The following is an 18,446-nucleotide window of genomic DNA, read 5'->3' as shown; positions in this document are numbered from 1 at the left end:
CTGAGGTTAAACCACGACAGTACTGATATCAAATTGGAGAAAATCAGTCTGAGAATCACGTGGACTTGACTAAAAGTTGCAGGAATCTGGGAAGAGGGAGAAGGATTGATCTTGGATATGCTGCTCAAGAAGCTCCAAAGCGCAGAGATGGCTTGGATGTGTGAGTAAATTAAAAGGCTTGAGATAGAGATAAAAGGTGATGCTGGGCTGAAGGCACTGGAATGATCCTGATGATGAGAGATGCTGGGAAAGGCACACATCTGTGCTAGTTTGTTATGACACATGCTATTTATAACTAGGGGGAAAACAGGGAGTGAAAATTATTGTTACTACTAAAACCATGACTCTTGTGAAACTTCCAAGTAAGCAAGGTTGCGCCTGACCCATATGTGGTTGGGTTACCTGAGCTGCTGAAGGATTGGCTGGATCCTTGAACACATATTTTTACTTTGAAATTCTGAACGCTTGCACATAAAGAAACAACCAGCTGCTACTGGTGGAAAACTACAGTGCTTTCATCCAAACAGTAAATAAAACTTAAGCCACTAAGCAAAATGGGAAGCCTTGGAGAATCTGTACAGTTAATACTTTCTGAAAGCCTTGTACATGTTGCAAGTATCAAATGCTTGGGATGATAATGACCAAGGGATTAGAGATCAAAACATTTCTTTATTTTTTCATTTTGCTTGCTTTGTACATCTGGCAGTGTCAGGGTATTGTCCATTCCACTACGTCCCCTGTTCACTTACGTACACTCTCCATTCAAAACCACGTCTGATTAACAGAGCAGAGAGCAGTTCTATTAGCACATCCACATGCCTTCGCATACCAGAGGTTTTCTAACACAGGTACAGAGTAATTATTCACAGACTGGAGTGGAAGTCAGCAATCAGAAAACCTTTTACAAATTAGAGAATGAGCTGCAAAACCCACGCAAATTGCAAGGGACCTTAGGCCAAATAGTTTTGTTTGTAATCATAGCCTAATTTTGCTGGATCAGTTTCAATTTTTTAACATCCTTACATCAGTTTTATCTGACAAAACTTTAGTAAAATTAAATACTGATCTTCCAATCTTCAAAACCAGATGCCATACAGCAGGACAAGGAGGAAAGTGACACACAAAAACAATTCCAACATAGGGTGTTGGAGGATTGGATCAGCTGGGATTAAGTAATAAAGGCTAAGACCACCTCAGGTGCAACTTCCTAAGTAAATGATTCCCCTGTTTCCCAACACAAATGGAAAACAAAAGCCAGAACAAAAATCAGTTCAAATCTAACAAAACCATGGATTTGACGGGAAACAGAACATTTTGTTTTTGAGTATTTTAAATGTTTCCGAATTGGAATAAATTTAGTAATGCAATGTCCTGTCAAAAAAATTAGGCAAATTGTTTTTCAATCTTTCATTTTTTGCTTTTTTAGCTGAAATGATCTAAGGAAACATCCTCTGTATTGTGCTTGCTTTTAAAGTGTTCTGATGAAATCCAAGTGTTAATAAATATTTTCTGGAGACGACTTTGATTGCTGCAGGAGCTCTATTTAGCTTTTTCACAAAGCTTCTTTTATAAGGTCAGCCAGTCTCTTGAAGGCCTGCAATGACACAAACGTGGTTCACATTCATATTCCAGCATTACTTAAATAGGCAACGCACCAAACCTGTAAAGCTTCTAAAACTACCCTAACCCTATACAAACTCAGTACTTTATACTGCAAAACTGTGCTGATATTCTCTGTTTTCCTTTTATTAACACCATGTATGGGCTTTGACTGGACAAAGCTTCCACTTCTCTGATTGATAGAAAATAAAAGGCAGAGTTTTCTGGAACAGAAGAATAGTTCAAAGGTTATTCGGAGTTCAGATGCTACTAAACAGTTGTACTTTTAATACAACTAGTGATCCCTGGAAGAGTATCTCTTTTAACTTAATATAAGGGCCTAGGGGCTCCAAAGGTGAAAGAAAAGGAAGAACAGTTGAGTGGGGAAGCATATAAAAGATACAATTTGACTGTCAGTAGTGTGGTTATGAATTACTTTTACAAAGAAGAAGGAAGAAACAGAAGAAGTACAGAAGAAGAAATAGAAAGGCAATAGAAGTGCTTATCTGTTACAAACCTTCACAACTGATGAAAGTACAACTACCAATACTGAACTGTTTCAAGCACCTGAATCAAACAAGTATTAAATCTGCACAAATAAAAGTGTCCTATCTTTCTTCCCACTGATTTTACAGATACAGCCAAATAACATCCAAAATGTTCCTAAAATAATAGAAGATTAGTTCCTGAGAAATGTAATACAACATGTATGTCAACTGTATAAAAGAAAAACAATATTCTTTCCCATAAAGGATTGACAACACACACACACACACACAAAAGCAAGCAGGTAATTCAATCTCAGGATTGGAAAGTTCTGGAAAATAAGAGATACGTGATGCCCGCTAATGCTAAAGCAAATAGCAAAACTTACTCTGACTTCAGTAAAGCCTTTAAGAATAATGTCTGGGAGGATTAACTGTGAGACTCTACACGTATGAGACGATACACAGAAAAATTTTAGGTGGTCCTAAACATCTGGTACCTTTCAGGTCATTTGGATATGAGCATCTTGCCTAAGAAACAGCTAATACTGCTTCAAAAGTACTGCTTAATCACTTAAGTACTAAAAAAACTACACTAACATTCAAGAAAACACATAAGGAGAAGTAATTAAAAAAGCATTATTATGTGAGAAACTGTCTTGATAAGAATTTAAAAAAATCTCACTTACCAGATCCATCTGGGCTGGAGAAGACAGAGAGAAGGAGGCTCTGACATAAGAACTAGGCTCTGAACTATCGATACTGAATGCTCCTCCAGGAACCAGTAACACCTAAGAAAAATTGATTAGCCACCCAGTTATCACCACTTCTACAGTTTTAAAACACTATGTTAAATTAAGTTTGAGAAGGCGCACTGCTGAAACACTGGTATCAGAACATGGCTTAATACATTTCTTCTCTTCAAAATGAGAAGCCAAAAATATGCAATCTGGAATCAGACTTTTCATAACAAAATCAAAGGGGTCTTAGGTTTTTGTTACCTAGGCGGTGGGTTACCAGGTCTGGCTTATCATCACAATGTTTAGAAGCACCAGGGAGATGGGATGTAGTTTACTCAGTACACAGTGCTGGCTCTTATAAATTGTAGAAATAAAAATCACACTTAATCTCTCTTATTAAAAAGATATAGTGGACAGCCATCATTCATAAAGGTACATATATTAGTATCATATATATTTATGTTGCATACATGGCATTGTACTATATATTATAATGGTTTAAATTTAAGTAAGCTGATTAAATACCAACATCTGAATACAGACATGAAAATATTTTATTAATGAGTCACTATGTGACAATGCCTGACTTGCAGACTCAGCGGTGGTGCACAGCAAGTTCCCCTGCTTTTTTATGTGCGTGCATATGTGTGGATAGATACGGTAAATTTATTTTATCCTTCCTTCATTTCATTTTAACATCATAAGCCATTAAACCATAGGTCATACTTCTTTCTGCAAAGCTTTTTCCATGATCAGCTGCTGTGTATCAGAAACACCCTTAATTTTGATCCATAAGAACATGCCAGCAGCAGGAGGGTACCATTCTGCCAAGTCTGGAGAGAGAGAGAGAGCAAAGAAGGGAATCACGAAAGAAACTTCTGCCCCACCTTTAACTGATACATCATAGATTCAGTGATGTTATAGATTTGCTGCTCCGATGAACTCAAAGGGAATGTGGGCCACACAGCCAGGATGCCACTTGCAAAATTTAAAGTACTCGTAATCAAATCTGTGTGGGCTTACTGCACTTGTGCTGGTATCCTCAATGCTTTTTGTGAAAGCGATTGCGCTGAAGTACAGAAATCCCAAACATTAACAAACTATATTTGTTGATTACTTCAACAATCCAAAGTAATTTTTCTGATGCAGTTTCTCCTAATATCACATTGACTACCAACACAATTTAAAGTGTAGCAAAGCACAAAGCTGTTTTCCTTTAAGTTACAATGTTTATAGATTTTTCCCCAAAGAAAAGGAGGGCCTAGGAGTTAGGAGGATGGGAAGGCTTAGAGAGGATTTATGTCTTAAATTATGTATGCAGACTTATTGCATACCTTTTGTTTACCTAGAATTCTTTATCTGGTTTTGGACATATTTTTTGAAGAAACTATTTATGTGACTTGACATCTTCTCCAGCTCTTCCTTGATGTATTTAACCATTGCATATCTACAAAATAAAGGTCTGTCTTCCATAATATTATGGCTCCTATTCCTAGAAAACGTGAAGACCCTCTAGTCTTTTACATATGAGTATATTCTCACAATACACTTTAAGGTAGCCCAGTCCTATTACACTGTTTTGATACTTGGGGAATTGAGACAAAGAGGGCCTACCTAGGTCAACAACCCATGGTTGTTCAGAGCCATGTAGAAAAAGAAGAAATACTTCATATCTAAAAACCTGGAATTAGCAAGAGTAAGCACATTAATGATTGTGTGGTGCTCAAGTACCCATGTCCCATGGAAGTAGGTGGGCAGTTCTTAAGCTGTTATTGCTGATTCCACTTTGACTGACTGAAAGGAGTGAGTCACTAACTGTAATTGCATTATTGTTGATCGAATTCTTTCTATGCTCCGTGATTAACCACAAAAGGGGACATTTGAAATTGATTTCTGACAAAAAATGATTATCACTACTGCTATATAGATTGTTTATATCTTTTTTTAAATTAAGGCCACTAAATCTGGTTATTTCAGACAGAGATTTTAAAGACAGATTTTAAACATAAAAAGTGTAAGAACATAGCGGAGTGAAATATATGGTCTTTGTAAAAGTGCTTTATACAGTAACGTGGTGAGCTTTTTTCTCATCACCATCTCCTTGTCCCACCAGAAAAGCATGAAAACAGCAGCACTAGATAATTTGTGCTAAGCTTAATATTTAATGTCATTGATTTGCTTATAGGGCTTATCTGTCACTTCAGTCAAGAGATGAACTTCAGTGATTTTTCTTGAACACAAAGATGATAAATAGCTAGAAAAAAAATCTAAGTAATTAGCTGTGTTGCACTCACTGACCTTTTAACCACTTGTCAGCAGCAATGAGCATAGCATCCCGCTGGGTCCTGTAGAACTCCACCACTCTGAAAGTAAATTATCAGTTCAAAGTCATGATTCCATAGCGCTTCAGAGTCCATTTGTTTCCAAAGGCAGAAACAAAGCTTTTCTACTTGAACAACCTAAGTGCACACGTAATGGAAATATGAGCATATCCTAGATGGGCACAATACAGTATACTGTGTGTATAAAACTTTGTATATGTATCAGAGAAGTCTTGAACGCTTCAGCGTGTCTCCAACAAAGCACTCATCAACCAGACAGAGAAAGTGCCTGTGTGGCTGCTTCTTAAGCTTTACATATGTCATGGAAACTCTTCATATATTATACCCATTCTGTTCATTATATCAGTGGATACAAGCCCTGGTAGCAATATTTACCACACGAAACAGGCATACTGAAGAAAATGAAGGACTTACACATATGCAAAAGTACAGACTGAATATTTGTGCATTTGGGTTGAATTTGTATAATAGGTACACACGGAAATGATATTTCACAAGGTAAAAAGCAAATCATATGATAAACCTGTCATGACTGTTTGACAGCTTCCCCGTTTCTAAACTTTTGAACCTATCTATCTCCTTCACACTTTAAGTAAAACTTGGAAATAATTCAATCTCTTACTGTGGAAATGACCCTAATTGTAAGTGTTAGTGAGACAAGGCTTCCACAAAAACGTAGCTGCTCCAAACAACAGGCTGGTTCCTACTCAAAAGCATGATCGAACAAGTCAACCTCATCCAAATGAAATCACCTGGAAAAGATTGCAGTCAGCTGTTGGGCATCAGTAAGTCACCTGGCAACAGATTCTAGAAGGTTATAAAGGGTTGCAGCTACCCTACTGCAGCACTATTCTCATTAGTCAAGAGGAAGAACAGCCTTCTGGCTTGAGCAAGGATGCTTTCGGCCTACAAGAAGGAGGTAAGCAAAAAGATGCATTTAGGATATATTTTTCTAACTGCTGAAAGTTGAGCTAAAGCGTGGTCCAAGTTTCCCTGCAAAACTTATCTTTATGCTCCTGTTTCTTAAAACAAAGCAAAGCCAGGACTGGTGTGTCTGCTTTTTTTTTTTTTTTTACATACTGGTGTTTACAGTATGGACAACAGGCAGGTGCTCAGGAGATAAAAGTGGCTGTTACAGTCAGATATAAGAACTTTTTCCATGCTTTGCTCACGTTCCTGTTACAGGCCTCTGCAGAGTGTGGCACACTACCCACTGAAGTAGGAAGCTTGGGGTTCTAATGGCATTCAAGTATGGCATCTGAAATGAAGCACTCAAGAGAAACTATGCTCCTCCAGCACAACAAATGAAAAACAAATGCATGTCAGTCACTAAGTAAGAAATGCCTTGCTGAGTCAGACCTTAGCCCAGCGCTCTGTCTCCAAGAGCGGTGATAGAGGCAATGTTTATCAAGTATAGGTAAACCTCACTGCTCTCTGTAGTTCTTTCCATCAGCATCCACAATCATTAGATTAAGGATGTTAGAGGGTGAATCCCTGCTGAGTTAGTGAGGCAAGAACTCCCTTTATAGAAGCTATGCTGACTCCTCCATAGATGATGTGCTCAGTAATCTTATCCTTTGCTATAGACCCTACCACTTTAGCAGGGATGAAAAGTTTATTCACTGACTTGGAGCTCCCAGGATCCTCTTGAGTTCCCTTCAGATGGGAGCGGCATAATGATGGTGCCAGTGGCCTGGCAGATTGTCAGTCTGTAATGGTAGTTTACATGCTCTGACCTGCATGTCTGCAACTTCACATAGAGCTCCTCCAGGACTCTTGTGTGAATACTGTCAGTCTTGGTGACCTGGCTTATCCATTTGGCCTAATACCGATGCACCCCCTCTGACCTGTTTACTGCAAAGAGTGTTTGTGTAGGTAACAAGGAGCAGAATGACAGATGATGGGATTCAGCATATGACATGACCCTACCTGTCTACATGCTCCAAGAAACCCTTTTCTCCCCATTGATGAAGCAGCTGTGATATCATAATCTAAAGAAATAAAACACATCATCAATACCATATTTTAAACAGCACTGTTCTGCAATCATCAAAAGATATATAGCCTGATGCATTATTCAAATTTCCACACAGGCAAGAAATTGCACACGGGGTCTCTTGGAGCCCTTTATAAACAGAGGTGGCAACAGCAACAGGCCATTGTAGTCCATGTTACTGCTGTCTCCAAGGATCATGGCAGTGTTTGGAAGTTGGGGCAGGGGGAGGGAAGAATGGATGGAGAGCTAAATATGGTAATCAGGGAGAAAAAGGAAGGCAAGGTTATATTGCTTTACCTTCCTGCCCATATCAGCCTCTCTGCTTTAATACTGCCTCTATGATGAACTAATGGAGCTGGAAGATGGAAGCCATATTTAGATGTGCTCAGTGTCTCCTTTCCTTATGACTAACTATAAAGGGACTGTAGCTGGCAGCCTGCTTTGTAATGTCTCTGTGGGCTGCCAGTACTGTTCTAATTACAAAGTAGAATGAAGACTAGAAAAAAACCTAAGTGCTTCCAATGTACGCTTTACATTGAGGTTTTTTAAGTGAACCTACTAGCAAGAGATACAAAGTATTTTAAATCTTGATTCTTGAAATTTGAGGGTTAAGGGCATATTAGCTGTGCTTTCCATGCACTGAGACACCCTCTAGCTCTGGTTGTAATTTCTATGATGGTCTCTCTTCTTTTGGCAGCATTGACAATGTATGTGCTTATTATAAACAAAACTGCAGAAGTGCAGAGCAACTGCAAAAGTGCAAAGCCGTTTGATGACTTGGAATATGTTATCTTCTCTAAATACAATTCAGTTGGCAGTTTGGTACTTGCCTGTGTAAAAGTGCTGGTGTGCATTGTTGAAACCTGAATGTGTAGAATAACTCTGTCAATAAGAGGCTTGGGACCTGTCAGAAAACCTATTCTTAACCTAGAGGAAAAAAAAAAGAAAAAAGTTACTCCAGAAATGCAATGTGCTAATACTTTGTGTGAGTTATGGTTTAACTTGTAACTGGGAAAACCTGTAACCATGTCATTGATATTGTAAGGATCCTCTATGCATTTAAGTTTATCCATATCTTAGTACTGCCCTAAGCCCCAGGTTTATGCAACTTATGAGCTAAGTTTCAAAGTCATGAAATAAAAACATTTAAGGGTTTTTAATGCTTATAGTTTCTTCTTAGTTCTGAGACTTCAGGATGTATCCCACATCTATAAGCTTTCCTCTGCGACCATAAAGATTACATGAATCAAAGGGAAGGAAAGATAGGTTTTTACATAACAAAAAATCATGAATGCTCAGGCTTTACGAAAAACAGATGGGAAGTGGCAAACAGCTTTACTCTTTCACTCCCTTTCAGTACTGCAGAATAAATGGAATTTAGACTGATAAACCAGATTGTTATTCATGCTTCAGTGCTTATGACCCATCTTTACAGATTGGCTGAAGCTTTTCTTTGAAGAAAAATAGAACCAGTAAGTTCATACATATCTTTGACCAAGACAAAATTGCATCATGCCTTTTTGCAGTGTCACTTCTGAAAGCGCAGTCACATTTAGCATCATGTTGACTCCTCACTTTCTCAGGGACGGGGTTATAGTCCACTAGCTGCCAGTGCAGAACTCACATTACTTTCTTATATTTATTAGAATAATAAACAAGAGCAAGTTAAAAATCAAGTATGTTGACTTGTGTGAAACGGAAAACAGCCAGCTTAGTTTTTCAGGCAGGTGGAAACAACCTGAAAGAACTGTAAGGCTAGAAGACGAGAGATCAGTATAACCCTATGAATAGTTTGTGGAGAATGATGCCATCATTTCTCTTCTGTATTACAAGTTCAGGGAGTCTGTAGGAATTGTAAGAGATAGAAGGAGAAACAGGAAAAGAAGAGAGAAAAGCTCCTAGGAGTTCCAGGAACAGAGCTGGAATCCAGCATCTGTCTTTCTGCCTATATGGTGTCTGCAAGAATGGGCTGCCTGGGGAGAGTGGCTTAACTATCAGTATCAGAAGAGAAACAAAATCTGGAGTTAAATGACTGCCGAGAGATGACATGAAAAGTGAGTAGACTGAGAAAAAGCTGTGGATCCAAAAGTACATTCCAGAAGTGGATAGGTATTAGATGAAAAAACACTATGACATGTCTGATCATTTTGTATGAAGTATTAGTCTTGTGCCTGAACTGAACAAGCAGTGCTGAGCAGTCTGAAGCTGGCCTTACCCAGATGAGAGAATTTTAGAGAAAGAGTCAGTCCTGATAACTCGGCCATCCACATCCATTGAGAGGAAAGTTGGAGCCCATGGCTTGGAAGAAAAATAAAAAATAGAATTCAAGGTGCTAGTAAGGATTATGATGGAATTATTTTCTTCACTATGAAGACATAATTAATTTCTTAAAGAAGTATTTTGATAGTATATATTTTACAGATGCACATTCCAAGGAAAAAAAATGCAGTAACTTGCTGACAAGTCATTGTTTAGGCTAGCTGTCTGAGATGTGATTACAATATTCTATGAAAGTCATCAAGAAATCATCCTTGGGTTTTTTTGATGCTTAGTCCACTGTTCAGCATACAAGTGTTCAGTTCAAGTTTTGGTATGATGCCATAAGTAGGAGAGAGAAACAATGATTTCTCTGCCAAGATTTTTTTTATGGAGTAAACAGAAAGATACTGTAACTTCTAAGATGGGACCCTGTAGCTTTTAGCTTTATCTTAAAAAAGGAAATCAAGACACGACCAAATTTTGATGATCTGAGTTCAGCACACTTTTTCCTTATCAGGAATTCTACTTTACACCTTCTCCCCTTCTACTCTCTAACAAAGCTACACAATGCTATTCAAGTGAAGCAGTTTTATCGCCTCCTCCCATAAAAACTATTTCAAAATAGAAAATACTGAACTTTAGTTTCTACCAATGTTTTATAACACCAGCTTTTATTCTGAAGTTAGGTACTTTTTGCAGACTGTGCAACTGTAGATCCATGTGTGAAGACAGGTCAACACTCAATTGTTACCCATTTGGGGAAAATTTACATGAAGAAGGGAAGCTGCCTATCCAGTACTACTTCCTGTGGTATCTGGGAGAATTCTCTTGGGTTCTCCAAAAGGCAAAGGGGTAAACATGGGATATAGTAGACTGGGAGTAGGCAGTCTTCCACTGAATGAAAGAAGAGACTGGGCTGAAAGGAACACTAAGCAGCTGCTATTTTCAAGTGCTGCTTCAGTGGCACACTTGTTTTGCTCTGGAGGCAAAGTCCTTGTAATTTTCTGACTAATGAAGGAAATTCTATCTTTTATAAGGCTTGAGGAATTTGAACCACTGATTAACAGGACTGATGCAATAAAATGCCACAAAGGGGACAACAACTGAAAGTAGCATACTGTTAGGCCTACAACTAACTTGGTAGGACATGAAGAAGGAGCATGCAGGAAGATCCATGGCTCAAACCTTAGTTCAGTCCTGGACCAGAAAAGAAGGGGTTACTAAGGAGTATGGAAGACAAATTACCTTTTCAAACTGAAGAAAATAGTAAGGATCATCTTCTATTATGAGGAAATCGTATTTTCTTGCAAGCTAAAGAAATGAATAAGAAGTAAAGATTTGTTAAAATGTAAAGACACGGTAAATTCAGTTCTTCCTATACCCTGGGCCTATTACCATGACCATATTATGATTGCTCATTCACTATATACAAGGCCTGATCAAGAGAAGCTTTCAAATGGCCAATTTAGACATCAAGCAATTATAAGAGTAAACATGGTACCTGCAGTACAAGGACACATGTATTAACTGAAGGTCTGTTCCATGTAGTGTGCAGAAAATTTGAAATAAGTCCATTTTGAAGTCCGTGGCAAAGATACCAGCCAGCAATGGGCTACTATTGCAAAAACAATGTATCTAATATGTAGTCCACCTCTGAAGAGTTGCCATGAAAGAGGTTCTGCTAGGAACAAGTTCTGGGAGGAATGTCTACTAGACCAGTAACGAGCCCAAACACCACACATGGGGTATCCTCAACTGAAATGAGGCTGACATTCATCCATTTCTACCTACATGGTTCACAAGGCCCCAGCTACATACCTGGTAAATCTCCTTCTTGCGCTCTGCGGTCAGAGAGTTTCCAGTTGGGTTGCAGCCATTTGGAATAGTGTACAGGAATTTGGGGAGGTGGTGGCTATGATTTTTTACATCTTCTGAGCTCCAAGTAGACAGACTTTCTTTTAGAGCTTTTGGAATAATCCCATGTTGGTCACTAGGGACATTAATTATGTTACAACCCAAAGGTCTCAGCTGTTGGTAGGAGGAACAAAAGTCATAATCCTGTAATTCAAAGGTCTTCCTTTTGTCATTGGCATTGTAAAATTTCAGTGATACAAAGTCTTTCTGACTTTATAGCTATCTCAGACTCCATTTGCTTGTGATTCAAAAGAAAGTTTGCCTGACTTTGCTGTGAGGCTTGTGAAACTTGCCATGTTACTCTCTTTGCCCTGTTAAGCCAACTGAGAAGAAATGGGTAGCTCCTATGTCCAATTGCTGCTCTTCTCTAGGAAATCACACATGGCTTTGCAAGCAGAAAGGTATTTTGTGAATTCAAACAGTGTTCTGTCAGGACTTTTCATGCTCTCACCACAGATAGTAAGTTCATAGCACCTTCAGTTCCTACTGACAATTTACATTCTACTTCAGTAGAAGTGCCAGAACAATAAGCTACTCTTCACTGACAAACTGCAAAGAATCTGTTCTCAACAGATATATGCAGCAATACAAGGGAGAACGAAATGATGTTACTGCAATGATGTGTTGACAGCAGTATGAAAAAATATAGGTAAAATACCAACAAAAAACCATACAATCTCTCCTCTGTGGAATTTCAATTTGTACCATATAGTGCTCTACATTTTTAAGTAAAAATGCAAGTTTCTGTATTGTCAAAATATATTCCTAACAAAGTATATTTGATTAGACAAGATATATTCAAACTTAGCACAGCAAACAATAACAAAATTCCTTTTGATGCAAGGGGGGACTAGATGAAATTGTGGTGTATTATCTATTCTAACCCTTCTTACAGTTCTTATGCATTTTGAGCTGACATTTAATTACATACTGATTAAATTACTTTTCAGATGTAAACTTTGCTATTTTTGTATAGTTCCTACTATTCACATCTTCATACTCATATATGGATGTTTCAGGCCTATTCCAATTTTATACTATTTATAGCTACAGTATAATTAGACCATGAGATACTTCAGGTGGATGTGCTGACATGTTAAAATACCCACTTGTTATAAATTTGCTTCAACTTGACTAGGTTGTGATGGCTTTTTTTCCAACCCCAAATGTGACCTTAGCCCTTGAATCAACTAGTATTTGGAAGAGGAACTTCTCTCCTGGGAAATAGCTTTTATAGAACTTTTAGTAGAAAAGCTTCTATGAATAAATATTTATTAACTTAACTGGACTAACACTAAAAACTTGATTCTTAGACATGTTTTTACAGTAAATACGGACAGTGTATTTAAGCCTGCAGATCAGGTACTAAATTGGTGTTTACTTCAAATGTAACATTCACAATGTTTTGTAGCTAAAGAATACTTACAGCTGCTAGTGTCCCGGAGTATGTAGGTGCATCCAAAAGGATGTTGTCCCCAGGATTAACGAGCATTTCAAACACCTGTGAAAGAAAAGAGTCTATTTTAAAAAGATTGTGCCATTCTTGTACACATGCCTCATGCTTCTGACTTCTTAGTGGGATTAAAAATCTTGATTAGATATTAGTAATTCCCTAACCATTTAATTATGCTGTCTGTGAGAAAAGCAATGAACAGATGAAAAAATCTTCTTTAGAGCCAAATGAAGCTAGGTAATCAGCTAGAATACCAATTTGAGATGGAAAGACAGGGCTCTTATACAATAGATACAGTGCTTCAGTTACAGAAAGGATCAACTAAGCAGCAGTGAGTAGACTGGAAAGGGTAATTATTTAAGGAAGTCTAACATAATTAAAATTGAGTTATGGTAAAGCAAATACTGCACCTATGTACTTATTACTGCACTACTTGAGTAACTTGAAATGTTACCTTATAGCGTATTTTTCTGACAGGCTCTTTGGTTTACCTGAACAGTCATGCAGTCCTGACAGATTAGACTGCCACACCAGTTTTATTTCAGTTCTATTTTCTTGTACTGATACCGTGAGACATATATTTAACAAACTATCCTGTATATAGGTATACAGTGGTACTTAATGCTGACTACAGCTGAACTGATGGAAGAATAAACATCTCTCTGAAAGAAATGCTTTTAACATATGAAGCTTTTGGTCTTACTTTACACAAGCCTTCCTGGCTGCCGGTCGTGACACACACTTCCATTTGTCCTTGCTCAGGACTGTAGTTGGCTGTGGGGGGATTATGTAGATTCTGCTGGAAGGCCTTTAACCAAGACAACAGCTCTGGAATCCTGAAACGTGAATAAAATAAGGTGTATCTAACATCTTATGTAGGCTGAAGCTAGGCTGTTCCTCTAAATCACTGCCAAACCTAGCACACAGTCCTGAGTCTGATTTCAACTGTCACACAGATACACTTAGATGCTGATTTTATGACTGCTTTATTAAATGATGAAAATGAGATAAATGTTTCTTATGGAAAAGCAGAGGAGACAGGCATCTGTGGTCCATAGACCAAATTATCATACTGAAATCCATGTGGAAACGATTTGCCAGGGGTGGAAGCTGAACAATATCCACTCCTAGGAGTGATCTTTCCATACTCAAATGTGGCAATGTGACAAAGCTTGCAATACTGCTAGTAATATGCTGCAGATAATAAGGATTTCTGAAACAGATTTTTCAAAAAATGTGTCTTAAGATCTTGTAGGATGTTCACGAATGGCTGGGTTCATTTAAATATTAAGAAAAGTCTTAACTTCACTGATTAACGCCCTGTGTGCCTCTGTAGGTATCTAAATATTTTTGCAAACCTGTCACAAGCCTGACTCAGTGCTGTCTGCTGGGGAGTTCATGAGTGCTAAAGTAATGAAATGATATGCAATTTTTGTACTAAAAATGACAATACTATAAATACTTCCATTCAACTACCACAAATAGTACATACTGACTTTAATATATAGTACAAAATGAGAGCAAAACAAATACTCCAGAACGTGCAAACTATGTATTGCAATGCAGTATCTTTAATGAATATCTTATTGCAAAACACAAAATGATTCCTCCTAGTGATCTGGGAGACTGGATCCTCAAATACTAACAGCCAGGAAATGCTCTGGCTTGAAAATTACTAGTATTAAGGGTTTTTTTAAATTACTCATCTGCTCAAAACTTTCCACTTAAACTGAAATGTAAATAGTGAGGCAAATTGAAAGAAGTTAAACCTGTTTTTGTAAAACAGGTTTTAAAAACACAGGTGAATTAATGCAGTAATGAAGGATTTTATGATCCTTTGATCCTGGTATCTTGAAGTGCAAGCAGCTGTGACAGATACCCTGCTGAGGCTGAGTACTGGAGAGCTCTCTTCATCAGATCGTCCCCAATCTCAACAGTGGTTCCATGTCCAATGGCAACAGTAGCCCTCTTAAATGGAAAAAGATTAGGGTTTGGTGCCCCTCCAGCCAGAGAGATGAGAGATGGAGGAGACTTCTGCATCAATTCAGCTAGAGTAAAAGGAAAAGACCTTGGTTACAGTTTGATTATTGCAACACTGATCATATCCTTTAGTCACCATATAATAATGGTTCAGAGAAATTTGTTCAATTTTTCACTTTTTTAACTGTCATGAATTCAAAAGGATGATAATTCTTTTTAAACTCACCTTTCTACTTGGACTAAATAGGTGTTGGGGGGGTGGGGAGGGAGACATGGATGGGACAGACCAAAACAACAAATCATCTTTGTTTTAAAATAAATTATAAATAGCTTTTTCATCTTATCTGGACTGTTCTACTATTATAAAAACTTTCTGTGACTGATGTCTTTTAAGCTTCAAGAATTTAAAATCTTAATGATCTTCTGTTTAGACTGACTTGGAATGATTGGCTTTGTTTTTTTTCTCAGTCTCACTTTAGCTGATGTGGCAGTAGTGCAGCTACACTGATAGCTACATCTATGATTATAGCTTTTTCATAAGGGAGTGGGAATGTTTCTGGCAGCCCAGCTGTAGTGGCAGAGGCACTGTGTAAATAATTCAGTATGAAGAAAACGTTAACAACTCTTGCTTTAAAGTCAGAGTTTCACAATCATTCAGATCCAATCTGTGCAGTGCAGACTGGACCTTAATCCAGCAAGGGCACTTGATTGCATTAAATCTAAGAGCTCACAATATGGCATTCATGCTGGCTTGACAGTTTTACATCAGATATGAGAGGACAGATGACACCAGATCTGGCTTAAAGCTTTCTGTTATTGAGTTTATTCTCCACTACTTATTAGCAAACTTGAGCATGGGGAGTTAATTCTTATCAGTTCAGCAATATGGGTCATGTCTGTGACTTTTGGTCTGGTAAAGAGATATTTACTTTGTCATCAAAACTGCAGCCTCAATGTGTCTTTCTGCACATGCTGTGCTACTTAATAATTGTGTTGTGATGCATATCAATGTATCACTTGAAAAAGTATGGAGACTGAGTAGAGTGAAATAGTTGACTTAGCTGTACCTGTATGAAGCCTTTTAAGCAGAACAGCAAATGCCAACCCCTTACCAAGAGAGGAAATTGACCCCTGAAGGCTTAACTAGTGATGTATATCTCATGTTTTGATTCTGTCAGGTCCCTGTAGGTTTCAACTGAGTAAACAAGCAGGCAGTTAACCTTTTCTATCTGTCACACATAAGACTGTGTAACATGGTAGCCTAAAGATAGTGTAATACAGGAAAGGAAAGTGTAGTAACACTGAGGGTGTGGGCGTGGTGAGGGATTTATGGACATTAACAGCATACAGAAAAGCTAGGTGGAAAGAAACATTATGCTGGGACTGAATTTCAAGTCACTAGCAGTTGCTTGTTCCTGGACAACCAGCATAAATTCAGCAGCAAACTGTGCCAAAAGCCCTGCTTCAGAGGCAGTAGCAGAGATTGAGACACATGTTGAAGTGAGAATGCTATTTCTTCTGTCTAGATGGGTTTCTGAAATGGTTCAAGGCTATTCACTTCATTCTTCTTTATACCTGCTTGACATCTCAACTTGACAAAAGTCAAAGAAGTTAACTGGCCTTGCTTGTCAGCTTACAGCACAATTTTCCTTCAAGTCTTTAGTCATGATACCCCAGCAAAGTCCAGAATGTAGAATGATACCCTTCCGGAGAGCTTGTAAAGAACAGGTGTATACTCACTCAGAAGTCTTATTGGAGATGCTTTTCTTGCTGCACTTACAGTGGTGATGAATCGCGAGTAATTCATATCTGTGGGGAAAGAGCAATTAGTTGGACATGAAGCTGGAAAAGTGAACAGGAACACCCGCGCTTTTGGTATGTGCATCTCCCACAAGTAATGCGTCCAATACATCATCTCCATAGATGTGCGCTACCGTAAATTAAATGTCAATCTATTCATGTTAAACTCAGTGCTGAAACTTATTTTCCTTTTTGAATTCAGGGAAAAGGTTTCTCCTTCATACTTGTGGGTTCTGTCGCAGCCTCCCAATGACACTGGCACAGTGAGATTAGGCCAGATGCTGCTGTTCTGATAAACACAAATAGCAATACAGCTTTGATCTGGGGAATTTGCTGGTCTGCAGTGAACAGGAAGAAGACTTTTTCCCCTCCCTTTACTGCCAGCTGTGGAGTTTTAAAGGCAGATTACAAATTTGAAGATCTGACTGATCTTAAACACCCATCAGCTCTTTTTTAATGAGAATCCAGCTTTATTTAGCTTTATTAAGTATTGCATTTAAAGTGCTTTAATGATTGCAAGCCATCATTGAGAGTCACAACACTTGTCAAGTTAGAGGTGTTTTTTTAGGAAGGATAACTAAGAATGTCTTTCAAAATGCTTCAGATGAGTGTTTTCCCCCCTTTTCCCTGGTGCCTATAGAGGCTCAGTGGATAGTGAACTGCAGTCCTGCAGGAAGCCTCAAGGCCTGTTCTCACAGGAAAGCTATCTGCTCCTTCATAAGGAAAGCACAGGGATCAAATGACGGGCAAAGAGACACTGTCACTTTGACCACCACTTCCAAGTGTGCTTCTACCGAATTCACAGAAAATAATCCTCCAGCAACCACAGCAACACGCATGTGCTGGCAGTTGTTAAAAATGACCTGTCGAGCGAGATTGCTTTAAAAAAAAAAAAAACAAAACAACCCAGGCTTTCTAAAAATACCGTTCTTAACTTTCCTCACCCTCAAGCGCGTTTCCCCCAGCAGAAGCACGCCAAGGCCCTGCCGTAGCGGTGCTGGCTACATACAAAGGCTTGCTCCGGCATTTCGGGCACGGCTTCTGCTGTTCTTCCTACCGCCACTTCCAGCCGGGGGCCGCCAGGCTGGCTCCGGCTGTGTTTTAGGGGATATCTGAGGCAGCGCTTCGCTCCCCCAGGGCCACCCCGAGCGACGCGACCCGACCCGACAGCCTTCCTCCCCTCGCTGCGGGTACCCTCCCCGCCGTGGGCCGCGCCGCCCCCTCCCGCGGCCCCTCACGGCGGAGGGGCTGGCGGCCGTTGGCCGGGCCGCGCGCGCACCTACCGGCAGGACGGCGCGGGACCGGAAAAGGCAGCGGGGGCTGCCCGCGCTGCTGGGCATGTGCGGGCCCGCCCACTCCGTGCCCGCGCAGTCGCGCGCTGGGGCGGGGCGGCTCCGAGCGCGCCCCGGGGCGGCTCCCTCCGCGCCGCGGGGCCGCCGAGGGAGCCTGGCCCGCGCAGCTGCTTGCGAGCTGGGAGGGGAGCTCGTCCGGTAGCTGCAGGCAGCGCGGCCGGGAAGGCAGCTGGGCTGCGTTTCGCTGAGCGGGTTCGGACGCCGATCCTGTGTAGATTGGTGAAAAACTCGTAAAACGCACGGCTGCCCCACCGGTTCCTTCTGTGTAATGCCCTGGAAACAAGGGCTGAAGCTCGATAGGTGCGGGGAGAGGGGAGGTAGCCGGGCAGGGGGCACCGCCGGGGTGTACCGTAGGCCAGCCGCAAGCCGTGGGGCAAAGCAAAGGGGGCTGGTGGGGGACAACAGAGAGGAGAATGCGAAATCTCTTGTCGTTTTCCTTTCATCTGGAAGGTCAGGACTAGTGGACCTGGCACGTTTGGTCAATACATCAGGTTTTTAATAAAATTACTAATTTATAAATCGGTAG

General features: G+C 39.7%; 1 protein-coding gene across 3 annotated transcripts; it reads right to left on the bottom strand.

Moving 5' to 3' along the window:
* Positions 1–649: 649 nt before the first annotated feature.
* Positions 650–17,905, bottom strand: AADAT (aminoadipate aminotransferase). 3 transcript variants are annotated; one of them, XM_076336518.1, is made up of 14 exons: positions 17,852–17,905; positions 16,509–16,577; positions 14,668–14,836; positions 13,492–13,624; positions 12,762–12,836; positions 11,240–11,449; positions 10,667–10,732; positions 9,378–9,460; positions 7,993–8,089; positions 7,096–7,157; positions 5,123–5,187; positions 3,551–3,657; positions 2,774–2,875; positions 650–1,594 (listed from the first exon to the last, which is right to left on the bottom strand). In XM_076336518.1, exons 2-14 carry the CDS (start codon positions 16,573–16,575, stop codon positions 1,553–1,555), a joined length of 1,278 nt encoding a protein of 425 aa, XP_076192633.1. In that variant the 5' UTR covers positions 16,576–16,577; positions 17,852–17,905; the 3' UTR covers positions 650–1,552. The 3 variants fall into 3 exon arrangements, with proteins under 3 accessions (XP_076192633.1, XP_076192634.1, XP_076192635.1); XM_076336519.1 differs by lacking the exon at positions 17,852–17,905 and adding an exon at positions 17,513–17,803; XM_076336520.1 differs by lacking the exon at positions 17,852–17,905 and adding an exon at positions 17,578–17,803.
* Positions 17,906–18,446: the final 541 nt, after the last annotated feature.

The sequence above is a fragment of the Aptenodytes patagonicus genome, chromosome 4, assembly GCF_965638725.1.
Source record: "Aptenodytes patagonicus chromosome 4, bAptPat1.pri.cur, whole genome shotgun sequence".
Lineage (NCBI taxonomy): Eukaryota > Metazoa > Chordata > Aves > Sphenisciformes > Spheniscidae > Aptenodytes > Aptenodytes patagonicus.
Note: the sequence above shows the minus strand (reverse complement) of the source record. Positions and strands in the feature narration are given on the sequence as shown.